The sequence below is a fragment of the Cavia porcellus genome, unplaced genomic scaffold (assembly GCF_034190915.1).
Source record: "Cavia porcellus strain 051 isolate PalLab524CR breed Dunkin Hartley unplaced genomic scaffold, mCavPor4.1 scaffold_1, whole genome shotgun sequence".
Taxonomy (NCBI): Eukaryota; Metazoa; Chordata; class Mammalia; order Rodentia; family Caviidae; genus Cavia; species Cavia porcellus.
Window position 1 is genome coordinate 72,884,691 of NW_026947484.1, and position 18,856 is coordinate 72,903,546.

Here is an 18,856-nt window from a genome sequence, read left to right on the forward strand (position 1 = left end):
AATAAGTTTTTTTTTGCCTTAAATAATACTCCAATGCGTAGTGACACAGATTTATGAAAAGAAAGTTAAATCTTAGGATATGTTTAAAATATTTCTTACCATTTCCCTGTATCATGTTTTAATAAAGTTAGTGGCTTTGGAGGAATTTTTCCTTCTGAGGAAGAAGATAATTTGAGTAATACATGGTTGGCTTGGAGAATATCATTCACTATGTACCTGAGTCAATCAAATGGAGAAAGGAGGTAGGGGAATATTAAATAATTGACATTCTCAGCCTTTTCCCTGTTGCTTCTAATTAAGGGTCGACATCTTCCACTTCCGTCAGTCAACACTGGCCTGAGTACAGTCAGTTTAGTAAAAATGAACCAGGCTAGAAATCAGTAGCTAACTGCATAGCTGGTTATTTCTTGCTAGTTGCCAGACATTTGCAGGTGACTGTGAATCATACTGATTTGAGAGTTGAAGGAAAGAGGCCAAAGAATATGAAAAGTACAATATTACAGTGGAGACTTGATGGCTGTAACTGTGTAAAGGGGTTGTCTTGTGTTCAGGTGTGGGCGGTATGCTTACATAAAATCACACAGATCTCTGAAAGAAAGTGACCGAACTTTTTCAGTGAACTGTTTTTTCCTAACTAGCTATTTGTATTGACCTAGGATTTTTGCTAAATTTCTTAAAAGTTGTTGTTTTAGAAAAGCACATTTTCTTCTGTGTGCTCTGGAAATAGAATATGTAATACAGTATATTACTCTAAACTATATATATATATATATATATATATATATATATATCAAAGAACCCCCAAAACTCTTTGTTCCAGAAAGCCTGTAGATATGTAGAGCACATGATCTTTATGACAATATTTATCACACTTAAAGATTTGTTTGAAAATTTGAAGGATCTAAAAAGTCAACTCTGCTGTTATTGAACAGTTTTTATGATAAATATTGAACTCATTGTTTATTAACATACAGTAATCTGAATTGAAAACAAAACTAAATAAAATTATCCCCTTTCCAAGCTCCCAAAAAACCAAACCCCAAAGTCTGAAAATCACTTTGATGTTTTCCTATATTTAGGCTCATTTTCCTAAGAGTAGAAGTTTGGGAATAGGGAATCATTAATCGAAGATTCTAAGTAGTTGGGGGCCACTTAAATATTTTGTAGGGTCAGAAGTACTACTACTAATAGTGAAATTTATGGTACTTTTCATAATAATTCAAGTACCTTTTCTGGCATGTCCTGCTTTTATTGCTTTTTTTTTTTTTGTACTGTTTGATGCATATTTTTACTTTGTGAGTAGACTAGTCAGTATTTTATAGGTGAAAGAGTTTTGGCCCAGACTGGACACTGTAGCTGGTAAAGCCTTGGAGGCGGAACCAAGGAGCTCCATCTCCCCGCCCCTAGGAATTTACCTATGGCTCTACCTTCCCCACCCCTAGGAATTTGCCTCTGGAGCCAAAAGAATACCAGTGGGCTACCTGTGCATCCCTAATGCCCCTCAGGCACCACCCCCAACCTAAGCTACATGTATGCCCCCACTCCACGTGTTCCACATAGAGATGGGGGGGGGGTGCTGTGCCCCACGAGATTGGGGATATCTCTCCCCATATTCTCAAAATAAAGCTCATTTATATTTTATACCGCTGCTGCTGGTCCCCCACAGTTCTATCAATAGGGAGTTTCCAAAATCTTAATAAAAAGCCAGATTTTGACTAGTTATGGAAACCATTGGAAAGCAAGGCTGGTTACCTTACAGAATTGACCCTTGGGTTGAATATTGTTTCAAAATTATGCTCATCCGAAAAAAGAAACATTTGATGGTCCCATTCTATCTTCTTGACTGTCCCTACCTGCGCTTTCCATTTAAAAATAAACCCTCATGAAAAGCTTAGGTGGCTTTTGAAAGAGCTTAAGTGAGTCAGAGGAACCGCATTTTCATTATGTGTTCAGTATGGTGGCACGGATGCTTACGTCCTGGCATCAAGTGCATTGGATGGAAGGGCTGGATGATTCTGGGAACTGATGACATGGTCTGGGGACAATGTCCTCAACCATGGAGGAAGTGATAAGCATGTGTAGCAGTGAATTTGTTTGCATTTTAGCATCTCAGGAGTAGAAAGACCATAAAAACTAAAGCCTTTAAAAAACTCTTACTAGTTCTGAAGTACTGTTGGCTATCCCTAATTTGAGTATTTTCCCTTTGACCATAGCATTTCTTGGCAGCCAGTATAAACATGGAGAGTGGGATGTTTTCCATTTACCTGTGTGCTAGTACATTTCATAGTGTGTGGTTCAAACTACTGTGTTACAAATCGTGAAAAGTTAACTTTGTCCAGGTTACTTGCACCATCATTAGAAGTCCTCTCTGCTGTTGTTCATGATATCTTTTAGTCACTTGTTAGGTTTCATATTAGAATTGCATTTTGCTATAGTTAATGGATTTATTTTTTGTTTGAATTAATACATATTAATTTCACCCAACTCAGAGACCATGTTAGAGATTAAATTTCCCAGAACTGCAAGAATATTGAAGAAGGATTGAATGGTTAATTCTAATCTCAGTCTGTGTGTGTGTGTTTGAGCAAAAGACAGAGAAGAAAATAAAGAGAGACAGAAACACAGAAGATCCTGTAGTGGTTGAACAGATTGTTTGGGAGTTTATTAATTACACAAAATCGAACAGCTCTGAATGAAAGTGCACTTAATTGTTTGGCCTCAAATATAGATGTGTATACCTAGCATTTGTGTCAAATGCCTTTGGAGGAATTTGTGATCTAAATTAAACCATCACTGACTGAGAATCTGCAGTGGGTGAGGTCTCGTGAGAATACCAAGATGAGAATGGATTATTCTAGTCTCAAGAAGCTTGTAGTCTGCACTGCAGCAGATGCACGAGTACCTACGTCTACTGAATCACAAGGCTCACAGCCTTGATGATCCTGGCAGAGCTTTAAACAGGGAAAAGCCAACAGATTGCAAACATAGTGAAATTTCGGGAAGGCTTTGTGGATGAGAGAGCACAGTGTTGAAAACTATGTGAGTTTCTCAGTTTTCTGACAATCATTCCTCCTTTTGCAGGTTAAAAGGGAGCGTGTCCTTCAGTGCGATCAAATTTTCAGAGTTACTGCTTTTGGTGATTATATATTGTAATTTATTATCAAATGGGTTGAATTCTCTTACGAGCCATATACGTTCATCCCATATTCAGCTGTTTGAGGTAATATACTCATTTTTACCAAGTGTTTTATTTAAAAAGTGAGTTTTAAAGTGTCTTTTGGGGAACACATGAGAATTAAAAGTAGTTGATACTTCTTTGAATGCTTACTTTTTTCTTGTCTTTTTGTTTTTTATCTTTTCGGTTACTGTGACATTTTCATAGTGTTAGTAATTTGTCTTTTTTTAGTATTAGACTAAATTGCATGTGTAGAAAGTTTTCTTTTGGTCCTGGGATCAAACTCCTATCTTCATGAGTGTGATGCTAACTAATGCTGTATTACTGAGTTATACCCTGATCCCTGCCAGTATAAATTTTTAGTGGCTTGGTAGCTTGTTTTATAATAAGCCTTTTGGGCTGTGACTTTTTGTCATCCTGTAAATAAACACTCACACAGTACTTCTTTCAAGGGACATCTAGATACCAAAAGTTTTGCTTTAAAAAACTGAGAAATGTATTTCCAATTGCCGTATTAGTAACTTGGGTTATGTCCTCGTTTTGGATTCTCTGACTTTAGGGCCTGTCAGAGAGTGTGACAGTCCTTAAAATATAAATATTGATGTGTCCCTTCTATGTATTAAGGGCTTTTTCGATAGGGAAGGTGCATTACAGCCCTTTAATAAAGGTGTGTCACACACACACACACACACACACACACACACACACAGAGCGATAAACCGAAACAGCGGTCTGTAGCCAAGGTAAACTGGCACCCCATGCTTGCACTGAAGCCTGGAATCCCAGAGGAATCACTTCCTTATCTTTACCGTCCCTCCTTTGTCTCTCAAAACCAAAGCCCAAGCAGTAGGAATGGCTTTTTGGGTACAGCTGCTTTGTCCAGGTAGCCTGGGGACCTGGACACCATCTGGTTTCCTGTCAATTTGCCCTGCCTTCCTAACAGCTGGTTTCAAGGTGAATCCCCAAGTCATGTTTCTGCCGGCTCTGCAGCTCTTCTGCATCTCCTCTGCGGCTCCTGTCACAGCTGCTCCCTCCAGTGAAGTATCATTTTCCCCTGCCAAGGATTTAGACCTGACTTAGCCATCAATAGCTTTTTTAACCTAATTGATTCAAAGTAAAAGTGAAATGAAATCTTAAAGATAATGTGTTTGCATCATATCTTTAAAAAATTTAACAAACTGGTGGGGCTGTTTGCTTAAATATGATTTTTTTTTTTTCTGCTTTACATTTTACTTTCCAGGATAGGATGCTTGTGTATTTTGTGTTTCAGTAAAACAGAGCTGCTGTGTTTTCTCTGTCACTGTATGGAGGTACGCATCCCTGCATGTCCTCTTAGTTTGTGGCAGGCACCACCAGAGTTTCCTGTTGGTTTGCCCTTTTGTGAACTTGCAGGCGCGAATTATTCTCAGTGGGCTGGTTGCTTCATTGAGCTGCTCACCGCCTTTCCTTTCTTTATCCTCACAAAGGGACCCTTCAGCCTGTTAAGTCCTGACAGCCCTCCTCACCCTGAAACAGTGAGGAGGCATCGGATGACTGCAGCCCAAGACACAAAGGCCTCCCCCTCCCTTTCATAGCAGATGAGGGTTGTGATCCCAGAGTCTGGCCTTCAGGAATATGTAGTTCGGTTTCTGCATTTGTTAACGGAGGCTGGAGGCTGTAAAAGGTCTTTGTTGTACTCCTCCTTTTGTCTCTGCCCGGTGTATCCATTGTTTTGTCTGCTGCTTGGCATCAGCAGCAGTTTCTGCACCTGCACCTTGAGAGATGGTGTTTTTCCATTGTCAGGAAACATGTGTTCCCTCTAAATAATTACTTTTGTTCACAAATCACAAATCACAGCTCACAAACCAGGTGTTTCTTACAGACACACTGACTTTGAGAATGGTCTTTGCCTTGAATAAAATCAACATCAATTCCTAATCTGACTTCCTTTCTGTTCCCAGTAATTTTCAGGTCTTTTGGGTCTTAGGAATGTTTATTTGTGGCATCTCTAATGACCCTTTGCATGTAATGGATTTGCTGAGATTGTAGAGCAGTTTGGGCACCGTCATGACTAGAATCTTGTTATTTGGCAAAAGATGAGGGGATTAATTGTAAGGTCATTGAAAGAGGTCAGGTGGCTCTGAGGTGCTCTAGTTGTTAAGGAGCAGGTGTACTGGAAGAGTCCAGCATCCTTCACTTGTCCATGGTCACTGCAGTATGATAGTTATGGTTTAGCTAACCGGCTTTTCCTTCCTTCCCCTTCCCCTTCTCACCGGTAGCCAAGTTTCGTTCAAAGCTTAGTCTTATAAATCCTCACTCTAAACAGGGCTCCCCAGCCCTTCGGGTCCATAGTGAAGGGGGAAAATGATAGAGCACAACTATGTCTGTATTTTTGGGGGGAGGGGCATGGAATCAAATTCAAGACCTCACACTTTGCCAGTAAGGACTGCACCACTGAGCTAAATCCCAGGCCTACTTGATCCACATTTACAGCTACTGCCTGTCCCTCACATTAGCCTGTGCTCAACTCATGTCAGTGCAGTGATGGCATTAGATTCCTGTAAGAGTGTGAACCTACACTGTGAGGGATCTGGGTTGTAGCCCTCTTTATGAGCATCCTAATGCCTTGTAATTTGAGGTGGAGCTGAGGTAGTGATGCTAGCACCAGGAATGTAATGATCGTATATGAAAAGCATTAAAAAAAATACATCTCTACTCGTTCCTCCTGAAAAAATTGTCTTCTATAAAACTGACCAGTTCTGCTGTGAAAAGTTGGAGTACCACTGCTGTAAAGAATATAAAAAATAAAAAAGGACTTTTTCTGTGTCAGCTTTTCGTAGGTAAAAAAGAGTCATGTCTTGTATAGTTCAGTGAACTTCTGCATAGAGAGTGGCTGAAAGGATTAATATGTCATCTCAAGCCAGCATAGTTCTGATTACACTGTGGCAAAAAGGTGTTCTTTGGAGTTATTGCTTCTCACTTGTTTGGTCAGACATAGTAGCGTAACTGTTCAGAGCCTGATCTTGAGAGTCGGTGTCTGGTTCTCTCTACTGGCTGTGTGATGTTTGAGGAAGTTAATCTTTCTAGGCCTCAAAATTTCTGATGGGCAAATGGGGATGATGGTATTTACTCATAAATTTGCCATACCAAGTTTGTACGTAGCACTCAAAGTGTTTAATACTGTGCTAAGCAGTAAACATGTTAGCTGTTTTAAAAATCTGAACTATAACATTTGAATGTGTACTGTTAAATTTAATTTCAGGATCTAAAGACTTCAGACCTTCTTACTGTATTGATCAGAATATGTAGTTAAGTGAGAACACAGGTAGAAATGCTTAAATTGCTTAATCCTGTGATAAATTTAGTGGGAAACTTCAACTCCCAAACATAAATGCCTGTCTTTCAGAACTTTCTAGGCCACCCTTTGGCCCTCATGTGACATGTAGACTTGTAACTCCAATTTGAAGACTTTAGCATAGTGATACTCAAAGCATGAACTTATTTGAGTGCCACCAAGGTATATATATATATATATATATATATATATATATTTTTTTTTTTTTTTTTTTTTTAAATGTAAAATCCAGAGTTTCTGCACCAAATAGGCCAGAATCACAGGCACAAAGCCTGGGAATCTACGTTTTTAAGCAGCTTCCCTGGTGATTGTTATGGACACTGAAAACTGAGACCAGTTGGGGAAAGCAGTTGGCCCTAGATGCTCATTAGATTCACTTGGGAAGCATTTTAAACATACAGATGATTGGATGCCAGGCTTCATCATTCTGATACCATTGTCTGGGCTATGGCCCTGGGTATTAGCATTAACAGGTGGTTATGTTGTGTAGCTGGTGTGGAGAAGCAGCCCATTAGAAGACAGTTGGTACAGGGGATGGTTTACAGAGTTCCTTTACTGCGTTGTAAGCTGACTTGATACTTTGCAAAAGTCATTCCAGTACTTGCCAGGGTCTGGGAGGGAATGAAGGGTTACTTAAAGGGTGAAGATGGGCCCATGAAAGAAATCTTAGAAGTGGAGGTGGTCATAACTTTGTGTATATTTAATGCCACTGAACCTAAAATGGTTAACATGGCAAGTGTTATATATATTTTACCATGATAAAATACTGTAGCATTTCACATATCCTGAGTCTCATTTTGTTTTTTTTTTTTGGTTCTTTTCACAGTGAAAAGGTATCATGTATGCCACTGGTTCCAGGGGACAGTCCCCTGCTTTTGTACCTCAGAACGGAAGCAGTCATCGCTCACCTGGTTATGTTCCAGGGAAGGTTGTCCCCCTGCGCCCCCCTCCTCCTCCAAAGAGCCAGTTGCCAGCTAAATCCACCTCCATCAGACAGGAAGCCCAGCCGACCTTTGCATTCTCCCCTGAAGAACAGCAGATCCAGAGAGACAGCAGGAAGCAGAAGAGACACAAGAACACGTTCATCTGCTTTGCCATTACTAGTTTCTCATTTTTTGTTGCACTTGCAGTCATTTTAGGGATATCCTCAAAATACGCTCCAGATGGTAAGTGTGTGTGCATTCGCGTGCATGTGTGTGTTTGTGCCCGTGCATAAAGGGGAGGAATACTAAAGAACTTTTATTGCATTAATTAAGCTCCATTACTCAGGTAATATAAAGTGTAACTGCTTATAAATGAAGATAGTTATTCAAGGAATCCATTAGAAATTAGAAATTTGATTGGTCTTTTCTATTTTTCTACTTTGTCCTGGTACTCAAATTGTTCTTGGGACATCTTTTTTGGAAATGCTTTTAAGAATCTTTACTGAATTCTTCTGGTGACATACTTTTCGTCCTTTGTGACAGCCATTGTTCTTGGAATGCCAAAAAGGTTTGTTTGTTTATTTTGGTCTCAAGTGTAATAATAAACTAGATTTGATTTTTAAAAAATGAAGTGACCAAAAATAATACTTGTGTTTTGTGGTTTGAAATAGATTTGGTAATACACTTCCAAAAGAGGGGTTGTATTTTTGAGTTATACTGTATATCCTTGAAGAAAAATTTTTCACCAGGATGGTAACTTCTGATATTTTTGTCTAAAAATCATTTACTACATCATAGTTGAATGTCGTGTAGTGAGCTTTTAATTTCTTAAATGGTCTTTGCTTTTTTAAGAAATCAGATCATCAAAGAATTGCCTTATAAAAGAACCCAGTGTGTGGTACATTTTAGATATGTATCGTGATCACGTGATCATCATAAGGAATTTGGACCTGTACATGTTATATCTTGCTAGTTTTTTCCCCACCCCCTCCCCTTCCTTCAGTCCCTCCTCCCCTCCTGACTTACAAAAGCTTTGCTTCTGTTTTATCCTTCTGTTCTCTCTCTTTCTTGTCCCTTCTTTGCTTCACCTCAGCCCCATCCCTTGTTCCCCTTTCCATTTGAACATTTTCTTCCCACTTCCCAATATCTGTGGTATGCTTTGGCCCTTATTTATACTTTTGGTTTCTCTCTCACATCAGAAAAACAATGCAGTATTTAAATATATGTGTCCAGTTTATTTCACTTAAGAGTATAGTTTCAGGGTCATTCATTTAGCTAGGAAGTTTCAAGCTTAGCCTTCATTAGGGCAGAGAAGTATTCCATTGTATAAAAACCCCCACATCTTCTTTATCCATGTATTAGTGGATGGGCACTTCGCTTGTTCCCAGGATTAGCTACTACAGACTGTGTGGCTATAAATACGGGTGTGCAAAAACAAAACACAACAACCCAGTGTATCTGTCTAAAAATCAGGGTGCTGGAGGTGATAGAGAATCACACTATTACAACCTGGATTGGGCCCCAAATACTTCTCTGTGTTTTAAAAAATGACATCTACAACAGATTTTTGTCAAATTAGATGTATTTTGTCAAATGGCTGCAGCAGCTGAGGAGCATCACGCTATGTATAAGACTTAGAAACACTATTCAGGTTTTCATGGGTGATGTGGAGAATTTATAGGCTGTGAGGTCCACATGGGATAGAGGACAGGGACATAGGCTAATATTCCTAAGAGAATAGACTGGAAGTAAGAGAGATGCTCATATTAAGTAACATCTTTGTTGCCACAGCCAAGCAGACCACACTATGAATTTGTAACATTGATTCCATTGCTCGCAGTGGTACTGTACTAACTTCCTGTCTCTTCTTCCCAGTGGACTGGCCAGTTTCACTGCTGTTGACTTGTCCTTTCTAAGGAATCTGCACTAACAGCATGCCCGACTGGTGGGAAATAGGGGCTTAAAGCTGTGGTTTTCTGGGATGTTAAATTGCTGATGCGGTTCCTTGAATCAGCATTCTTCAGTTTCACATGTTGGCAGTGTAAGTGCAGACTATCAGTGGAAAGCTCTGGTATGCTGAGGTGGTTCGGAGCCAGCCTCGCTGTGGTTTTTGCTGTTACAAAGCACTCAACTGCTCTGCCAGTGGGTAGCCAGGAAGGCAGGGCTGCCTGAGCTATTTTTCAGTGCTTTCTGTACACCATACATTTCCTATTAAGTAGATTTTATTAGAAGAAAACAGACTGGAATTTTTGGTGACTGTTCTGGTGAAGTATACTCTCTTAGGGAATAATTATTAAAATAATTAAGAGAAATTATGTAACTACAGTAGTAGGCTCTGAATCTCAAGCCTGGGTTTCCACTGCACTGGTTGAGTACAGTGTTTGTTACATGGGGCATGGATTTGCCTTGTAAATAACACCATAGAGAATTCAGCTAAGACATTTCATGGGATGACAGGGAGGCTGAAGAAAAGTTTAAGAAATCCTCACTATTAAGTCAGAAAAATTTTGTGCATTCTTATTTCTTTGATGAGAAGAAAAATTGAAGTATTATTTTTACTTTTATTATTTTTTTTTGCAGGGCCAGGCATCGACCCTCATGCATGCTAAGCAAGGAGTCTACCACTGAGCTATACCCCCACTATTAGAATTGTTAATAGTATAAGTGATGATCCAATTATCAATTTTGTAATTCTGTGAGAAAAATTAAGCCCATGAAATAATGGCCAAGGCCTTAACTAGTGAGGCTGATTTTAACTGTAGTTACTGTCACCTCTATGAGGAAACATAAGCCTAAGGCAATGTAAGTGTTTTGAAATATGATTGCATCAGGGTTATGCAAGTTCCGAGTGAGGACTCAGAATGAATAATCTTTTTTGTGTGTGTGGTACTAGGAGTTGAACCAAGAGAGTGCTGAGCTACACTGCTAACCCTTTAAGAAAACATTTTTATTTTGAGCAAGACGTCATTGTATTGCCCTGAGTGGCCTTAAAATTGGGATCTTCCTGCCTGCATTGGCTCCCAGGCAGGGTGGCACATGGCAAAGGGGCAACCATACATGATGGCAGAAGACAGCAAAAGCGGCAAGCTACCTTAACAGTGTCTTTCTGCCCCATTTGTACTGTAACTAGGATGCTGCAGTTAAGGCTGTGCCAAACTAGTCACTGAATTATCACACACATGTAATCCCAGAGTCACACATGATAGGTTCCACCGCCTTTAAAAAGCTACTTCCCCATGACTGTGTGAGGCTTGGGAACATCCAGACACAAACCATAACATTCTGCCCCTGGGTCCCCAAAGACTCATGCACATTTTTTTATTCAAAAGGCATTAGGTGCATCACCAAGAGTTGCCAAAGCCCATAGTTTGAGCCTTGCTGAAAAGTTTAAGTCCCAAGTCTCCTATGAGATTTAAGGCAAACTCTTAGCTGTGAGCCCCAGTACAAATGGAAAGAAAGTTAAACATTTCTGACTTCAGTGGTACAAGATAGGTATTTCCAGTCCAAAAGTTGCAAACAGGGACACAAAGGAATGGGACCATGCAAGTCCAGAATTCAGTAGGCCAGACATTAAGTCCTATAGCTCCATGTGTAGCAGCTGAGGCAATCTGTGGCCAGTTGTGAGCTCCAAAGGACTTGGGTAGCTCTGCCGGACAGCACTTGCAGCAGTTGTAGCTCCCATGGCTTCTCCCTTGACCCTACTTTACTCCTCCCTTCCAGATTTCCTCAGATGATTCATGCTCCTGATGTCTTCAAACTTCTGGGGGTCTCCACTGCATCCTCAGCTTCATACTCATAGCTTTTGGAATGGAGTGCTCTGGGGCTCTCCTGGAAGGAAAGGCTTTCACTTTTGCAATTTTGAGGAAGGGTGGAGTCCTGTTGCTTCTTGTGATACCCTCAGGCCATCTTTTCTATTTTCCTCCTCCTCAGCAATCAAGATCTCCTTTGCTCTATCTTTGCAGTCCACAGCTGTGCTGAAACTTCCTTTCTGGTCTGACTCACAAGGTTTTAAGTCATTCTTTTGGGCCCTTTGCTTTTGATTCTCAACATAAATCTGGCCAAAAGCCCCAACAGTAGCCCTGCCACCGGGCTGCATGAGGCTTGGGTCAAGGGGGGCAGGCATCTAGACACAAACCATAACAGAATGCTGTCTTCAGCCCCTGCCTTGGAAGAGGTGCTGGTATTGCCAGCTTTGTGATTCACTGTGCATAGGCAGAAGCTTGTGACTATGTAATACACATACAGTTTAGCAATTTTCATTTACCAGTGTGTTGTGATTTTTATTCTTATTTTTGTGGTGGTGCTGGGGATTGAATCTAGGGCCTCATGTATTCTAGGGGAATGGTCTACCACTGAGCTCCATAACCAAACCCATATTTTCTTTTTCTAAAACAGCTTTCTAGTGTGAGTCCAGGGCAATCATAATTTTCCCTCCTATTGTTGGTTTATTTCCAGAGTAGATAGTTCAGGGAAACTCCATTTTTACCTTCTGCAGTTTGACCTGAACTATATATGCTAGCAACTGAGTTCTATGGTAGTAACTTTTTTTTTTTTTAAAAACTGTTCAAGTAAAGTTTATGACATTTCTCTGGTGAATGAGAAGGGTAAAATTTTTATCCTAATGGCACAAAATCCAAATGTTTCAGTACCTTACTTGGAGATCTTTTTTTCAGTGATAATAATGCTTGGATTTGGCTGCTGGTACTTTTGCTTTTGCTTGGATTGGATGGGATATCAATGCTGTGTTGTTTTATAGAGAATTGCCCAGATCAAAACCCCCGTCTCAGGAACTGGGATCCAGGACAAGATTCTGCAAAAAAAGTTGTGATTAAGGAGGGTGATTTATTCCGTCTGACCTCAGATGCCACAGTGAATTCGATAGTCATTCAGGATGGAGGTGGGTAATAGTCCTTGACCATAGGAGCCACAAATGTGGCCTTGATTGTGATGGTTGCTTGATGTTTTTTATGTGGAAATCTGCTCTTAAATTGGATGTGTCACTCTGTGGGGATGTGTGTAGTTCCTAAGTTTGAATCATAGAATTGAGGAGGTATAAGGACCTTAGAAATAACTCCCCACCTGAATTTATAGACCATGAACAAGACAAGTGATTTCTCATAAATGAATCTTTGTTATACCTGATAGAGAAACAGTTAACACAGGTTACTGCCATAAACGAGATTCAGGTTTGTAGATTTTTAGGTATGTTTTCTAGAAATAATTTGTCTCTAAAGTGCATAAGTGAATACCTCTATAGTGAAATTCATATTCTTGAATATCTTTAGTATGTTGAGAAATTAACTCCTCTTTTTTTTCTTTATGTTGAAAACTAGTTTAGTTTTCTAAACATACCCTTAGTAAATTTTGCCACCTTAATTGTGCAAAAAAATATACATATATCCTTTAAAAAAAAAAAATATATATATATCCTTAAAGTGAAATTGATTTTTCTACAACGTAGGAGGATGTTTAAGGAGTTGACTTAGCATAATGTCATTCCCTGCAGGACTGCTTGTATTTGGGGATGATAAAGATGGATCCAGAAATATTACTTTGAGGACTCGTTACATCCTAATCCAGGATGGTGGGGCGCTTCATATTGGAGCAGAAAAATGCCGCTATAAATCCAAAGCGACAATTGCTTTGTATGGCAGGTCAGATGAAGGTGAAAGTATGCCAATATTTGGCAAAAAGTTTATTGGTGTAGAAGCTGGTGGGACACTGGAGTTACATGGGACAAGGAAGACATCTTGGACGTCATTGGCACGGACTCTGAACTCTTCAGGCTTGCCCTTCGGGTCCTACACCTTTGAGAAGGACTTTTCCCGGGGCCTCAATGTAAGGGTCATTGACCAAGACACAGCCAAAATTTTAGAGAGTGTGAAGTTTGATACTCATGAGTACCAAAATGAGAGTCGGAAACTTCAGGAATTTCTGAGAGTCCAGGACCCAGGACGAATTGTTGCCATAGCAGTCGGAGATTCAGCAGTCAAGAACCTCTTACAAGGAACTATCCAGATGATCCAGGATCGCCTGGGAAGTAAGCTGATCCAAGGACTGGGCTATAGGTAGGTGAGCCTTGCTCTTACTCCGCAGCCCTGGGTGAGAGCCCTGTCTGTGAGAGGCGAGAGGGTGGAGAAAACCCGCAGCGCCCCACAACCTGGCCACTCCGCTTGGGTTTGCTTTGGCCTTGAAATTTGGGATTGGACAGTTGTAAATGGGCTACAAAAGCTCTTGTCAGGGATTTGATTTATGAAGTCTTTGGTGAGCTCTCCTGTCACATTTGTGAAAAGAACAGAAATATGGTACTGAAAAAGAAATGTTACTTTTGAAGAAACTTTCTTCTTTCACTACATTCTGGCTAACTTAGGCAGCTTAGGACTTGAAAGGTTGGGGCATAGTTCTCTGCTAAAAGGATAACCTGTTATAGAAGCCCAGTGAGGTGGGAGGTGCTCAGTTTTCTTTTCTGTAATTTTTTTCTGAATCTTTTGCATGCTAATTTGAATCTACTTGTTTGATTGGCTCTATCTATGGAGTTTGACAAATGTGAGGAGGCAAAACATGGGGGAACTAAAAAATCCGTTCAGACAGAATTTATCTGTACTCTGTGATTTTTGTGCCATCTGCTTATTAACTATGAGTTCCTAACATGGTCTTGAGTCCTGGTGCAATGTTTAATTCAGAAAACAGAAGTTGTAGTTCTGCTGAAAGTTAGGAAATACCTGCAATGTGAAAAGTCCACATACTGAAGTGACCTAGTTTGCTTTTCCTGTGATGTTAGGTTATTGAATGTACTATTGGCTACAGAAATTTTAGAAGACGAAAGTTAGTAAAGAAAAGGAGTCTGTAAGACTTTTAGAAATGACTTTTATTCACCTTTTTTTTAAAGAGTAACTTCAGAAGTATGTTGTGTAGACAGCAAAGAAGAAAAGTTTTCTGTTTAACAGAGTACCATGGGCAAAATTTTGGAGTTTTTTTTTTTTTTTTAATATGTATACAAAAAAGGGCTAAAAACAAGGATGTAGTGATTTAGCACAATGCAGTACCTATATAACCACCATCTAGGTCAGGAAATAGAAAATTGCCTTTCACCGAGCTATGAACTGATTGCTTTCTTCCTACCGACAGCCATTCTTACATTCATGCGATACACTGAAATTTACTCTGCCTGTTTTTCTAACTTCATAAATTGAAGCAGACAATATGTTTTATGTCTAGTTTTTTGTGTTCTGACATTCAGCATTGTGTTATTTCATTGTCATGTATGTTATTTTGTGTAGTGCTGGCTCATTTTTGTTGTTTATTTTCTATTTTATGAATGTGCCGTAATATATTGACTGGTGGACACCTGAGTGGCTTTCCAGTTTGGATCTGTTACAAGAAATACTTCTCTAAATGTTCCTTTCTCATCTCTCAATGAACATGCACATGTATTTCTATAATTTATGCACTTGGAGTGGAAGCATGGTCTTTTCAAGTGAGGCACACACTGTGTTGGTCAGCTCTCTGTTATTGTGACAGGATGCCTTAGATAATTGACTTCTAAGAGGAAAGTGTTTATCTTGGCTCATAACCGTGGTCACTTGGCTGTCACATTGAGCCTATGGCTCAAATGCGGCTGAAGGGACTGGGTCCCTGTATCCCCGTCAGGGTACTTAATGATTTAAAGCCCTCCCTCCTAAAGGTTCTCTCAGGACACTGTCATCTGGGGATCAAGCCTTCAGCTCATGAGCCTTTTGGAGTCGTTTAAGATGCAAACCGTAAAAACCACTAATGAGTTACCTGGTAGCGTTGGGGATTACAGTGTCTATTTCCTTATGTTATCTTGGTTTCTAGATTTGCATGATCACCAGTATGACTATTTTGACTTTGGTTATTTTGCCTCGCTGTATTGTACTGCTTTCTAAATTCCCTTTGAAATACCATCACTGTTTGGGTGGAGGAATTAGAATTGTGAGCTTTTGCTAACCCTGCATTCCACTGACATTTATCGCTTGTGTTCACAAACACACTCCTTTGAAGACAATGTTCTAGTGTGTTGAAATTTTCCTCAAGTGGAGGAGGGAAGTGAAGTATTTTGGAGATAGTGTCAGTAGAATACAAAACTGTTTTATAGTTGCTGAGACAGTTCCGGTATTAAAGGACATCTCTGACAGTCTTCTTTTTCTCTGTTAAATATGAAATAATAAATTGAGACATTTGGTATTAGATCCTTCCTGCTGTGTCAAAGGAGTAAATAGATAACACTGTCAGCCAAAGAGTCACTGATCTGCACAGGGGTGGTGTGGAATTTTACGGGCGTGGGCATGCTTTGGGTTAATTTTTAACCAGTGTCTATTCAGCCATCTGTCTGACACAGATAAGGTTTTGTATTTTTCCCTTAAGGTAGGAAGTTGATCGTTTTCTTTTCATGTTTTGAACCAAGAGCTTCAGGGCAAATGTTCAGGCTTTTTGTTGTGTTTTTCTTCTTTGATCAGTTCTGGCCACAAGCTTGAACAAGTCTGTCAGATAATGCAGCTTCACAAAAGTAAAATGGCATTTTAACAGAATGCCATTTCACCAAAGACTCAACAGTGTATAACATGAAAGTCTGTTAGAAGAGTGATTCTGCAGGTTTAAATGTTAAGAAACCTCTTACTCTGCTTTGCAACCTTTTCTGCACACTGGAAATGTTAAAAAATCCTGATCCCTGGTGCCAGTCTTGGATCAGGATCTCAAAGTGTAAGATGCTTTGGTGATTGAAGGTTAATAATTTCTGGTCTACCTTCTAGGATCTAATTTAGGTCTTCTGTAAGTGTGGTCCCCTGACCAGCAGCATTGACATCGCTTGGAAACTTGTTGGAAAGGCAGATTCCCCAGTCCCACCTGGGATATTCAAAGGTGGGATCTAGCAATCTAATCCCTCTAAAAGGCAAACCTTTTAGCGCTTTCAGTGATACAAAACCCTCTGTGCACATGTGCCATAGGTTTGCTGCCACTACTGGGTGATCCTGAGGCTAACTGGAGTTTCAGAATCATTGCTCACATTCAGTGGTTCCAGGTCTAGATCCTCCTGATTACCTGGAGGAGTACAGTAAGTGTACTCTTACTGAGCCTGCCCTTTAGATACCAGCTTGGCTCTGAGCCTTGGTATGTATTACATATTTATGAAAAGCTCATGTGATTCTGTTACGCAGCTGGGTTTCTGAGACTATTGCGGAGGATAGTTTGAAAGAGAAGTCGATCATCGTTTTGAAGGAAAGGCCCTGAGTGTGACTAGAACGCTGTGCAAGTGAGATGGGTGTGCAGCAGGGTAGGAAGCCTGTGATTAATTGAAGTCACAATGTTTTATCTGTTACAGAGCTGGATAAGGAAGTACTCAAAAATCAAGAGTGTTTTATTTCTGTGATGTTGATTATTTTGATCAAAGTTTGGTGTCGCAACCTCATGGGAAAAAAGAGGCTTAGGGACCAGCAAAAGTGAGATGCAGGAATTAAACAGCACCTCTCCACACATCTCAGTCAAAGACTTGGGTCAACACTGTGATAAATAATCACATGTGCACCCTGTTTCCCTTCTAGGCAACCCTGGGCGTTAGTTGGAGTCATTGATGGCGGAAGCGCTTCTTGCAATGAATCTGTGAGATACTATGAAAACCATAGCAGTGGTGGCAAGGCGCTTGCCCAAAGAGAATTTTATACCGTGGATGGTCAGAAGTTCTCCGTGACAGCTTATAGTGAATGGGACAAAGGTAAGCTTTACTGTAATCTACACTTTTGTAAATTATACAATAATTTTGTATAATTATGATTTTGTAAATTATCACACTGGTAAACAGTGTGATAGATTTTTTTTTAAGGTATAATGTGTTCCTATCCCAGTCTGTCTGGTTGATTTCTCTACCAGTTGAAACTTGTATCCCTGCTGTATGTTAAGTCTTTCACACTTGAGAGTTTTTTCTGGACTAGAGAATGATCTATTCTAGTTTGGGTATCCCCAGTTGAACTTTGTTCTTGATATTTGAGTTGAGCTACAGAGTGTGATTCGGTAGTAGAAATGGACTTGCTTCCGGGGTTTGGTGCCAGCTGAACCAATTTGAATGTGACGAGGTGAGCTGTCTTTGCGTATGTGCTTTGGTGGTGAACATGATTTATCCTTTGAATCTTCATGCTGACAAACCAGCAAATAATACCTTTGAACACAGGCTGTGTATACAGACTTTGCATTTACCTGGCAAGTTTTACCCTCTGATACAGCTAACACATTTATCTATGGACAAATCGAAAACAGGAGAGCTACACACTAAAAGTGAATCTTCAGCCCATTTTTTCAGATAATTATTTTATTGCACAGTGTTCTAGGATTTAAAGAAGTCTTACGTATATTCTCCCTATTTTTTTTGTTTTGACTCATTTTCCTAAAATAGTTATTTTATGTCTTCAAATGTTATTAGAATACATGTTTTAATTCTGGCACAGGTTGTTTGGGGAGCCCCTGATTTTTTCTTTGAAGGCCACTGTGAAATTTTATGGTTTACTTATCTTGCTGTGTGTGGCTGCCACCTTTCTTTTCCAAGTAAATATGTTACCAGATTAACATAGAGTGAGTAAAATCAAGGGGCACTAATTGCGTCTCTAACTGCCCACAAAGCTTTGTTTACACTGGGATCCTACCTCTATTTCAAGCAGCAATGTGACAAAGTGTTTACTAATAAGGATTTCTGGTGACAGAATGTTGGGACTCCTGCCCCAGCTCTTTCACTTACTGATTTTACTCCCTAAATCTCATTACCTGTCTGATGAATAGGGCCACAGGAAACCTGCATGTAGGGCTGCCAAGGGTAGCAGATGTGAAGATGTGGAGTTTCCAGTGCAGTGTGTGCGGTAAGAAGACGTGTTGATGGTGCAGAGGGACTTGAGTTACAGTGGTTTATTTCAGTCACTGTGTTTAAGGACTGTCTTTCGCTTAATAGCAGATAGAGTCTTTAGAGTGCAACTGGAACATTTTCATGTGGCCTCCAAGAAACCTGGGTTTGGGGTGAGACAGTGCTGTCAGGTAGGAAGGCATGGTCCAGCTTTCTCCTTCCCACCAGAAGGCCACTTGTTCTACACTGTTGTTGCCTTTGGCAAAAGGTCCAGGCAGGTGAGGAGCTCCCCTGAGCAGGGTTTGCTCCTTTGAGAGGAGTTTACCGCCTGCTTCCAGGAAGTGGATGATTCCTGACCCATCTTAAGTCAGCCCTTCCTGTGTAGGAAATGTCATCTTTATTCCCACAGTACCAGGGCCCCTCCTTCCTGGGCGAGGGCCATCCGAGCTGTGTGTCATAGGCCATTGTCTCATCCCATGTTCCCGTGACTCTTACTCCCTGGAAAAGGTGGACATTCTCTCCAGGAAGCCGGGAGACTGAACTGACTTCCTTTTAAGTTTCCAGTTAGTAGTGCTAATAAG

General features: G+C 40.2%; 1 protein-coding gene across 6 annotated transcripts in view; it reads left to right on the plus strand.

Annotated features, from left to right (window-relative positions):
- Cemip2 (cell migration inducing hyaluronidase 2) overlaps positions 1 to 18,856 on the plus strand; it is a 70,235-nt gene that overhangs the window by 9,027 nt on the left and 42,352 nt on the right. For 5 of the 6 annotated variants that reach the window (XM_003472213.5, XM_063249786.1, XM_063249772.1 and 2 more), the window contains exons 2-5: positions 7,336 to 7,675; positions 12,189 to 12,329; positions 12,939 to 13,500; positions 16,993 to 17,162. In XM_003472213.5, the coding sequence (XP_003472261.2) occupies positions 7,348 to 7,675; positions 12,189 to 12,329; positions 12,939 to 13,500; positions 16,993 to 17,162 (1,201 nt within the window). In that variant the 5' untranslated portion in view covers positions 7,336 to 7,347. Of the gene's footprint in view, positions 1 to 3,082; positions 3,221 to 7,335; positions 7,676 to 12,188; positions 12,330 to 12,938; positions 13,501 to 16,992; positions 17,163 to 18,856 lie in introns of those variants that run through there. The other variant, XM_013155064.3, reaches the window with a different exon arrangement.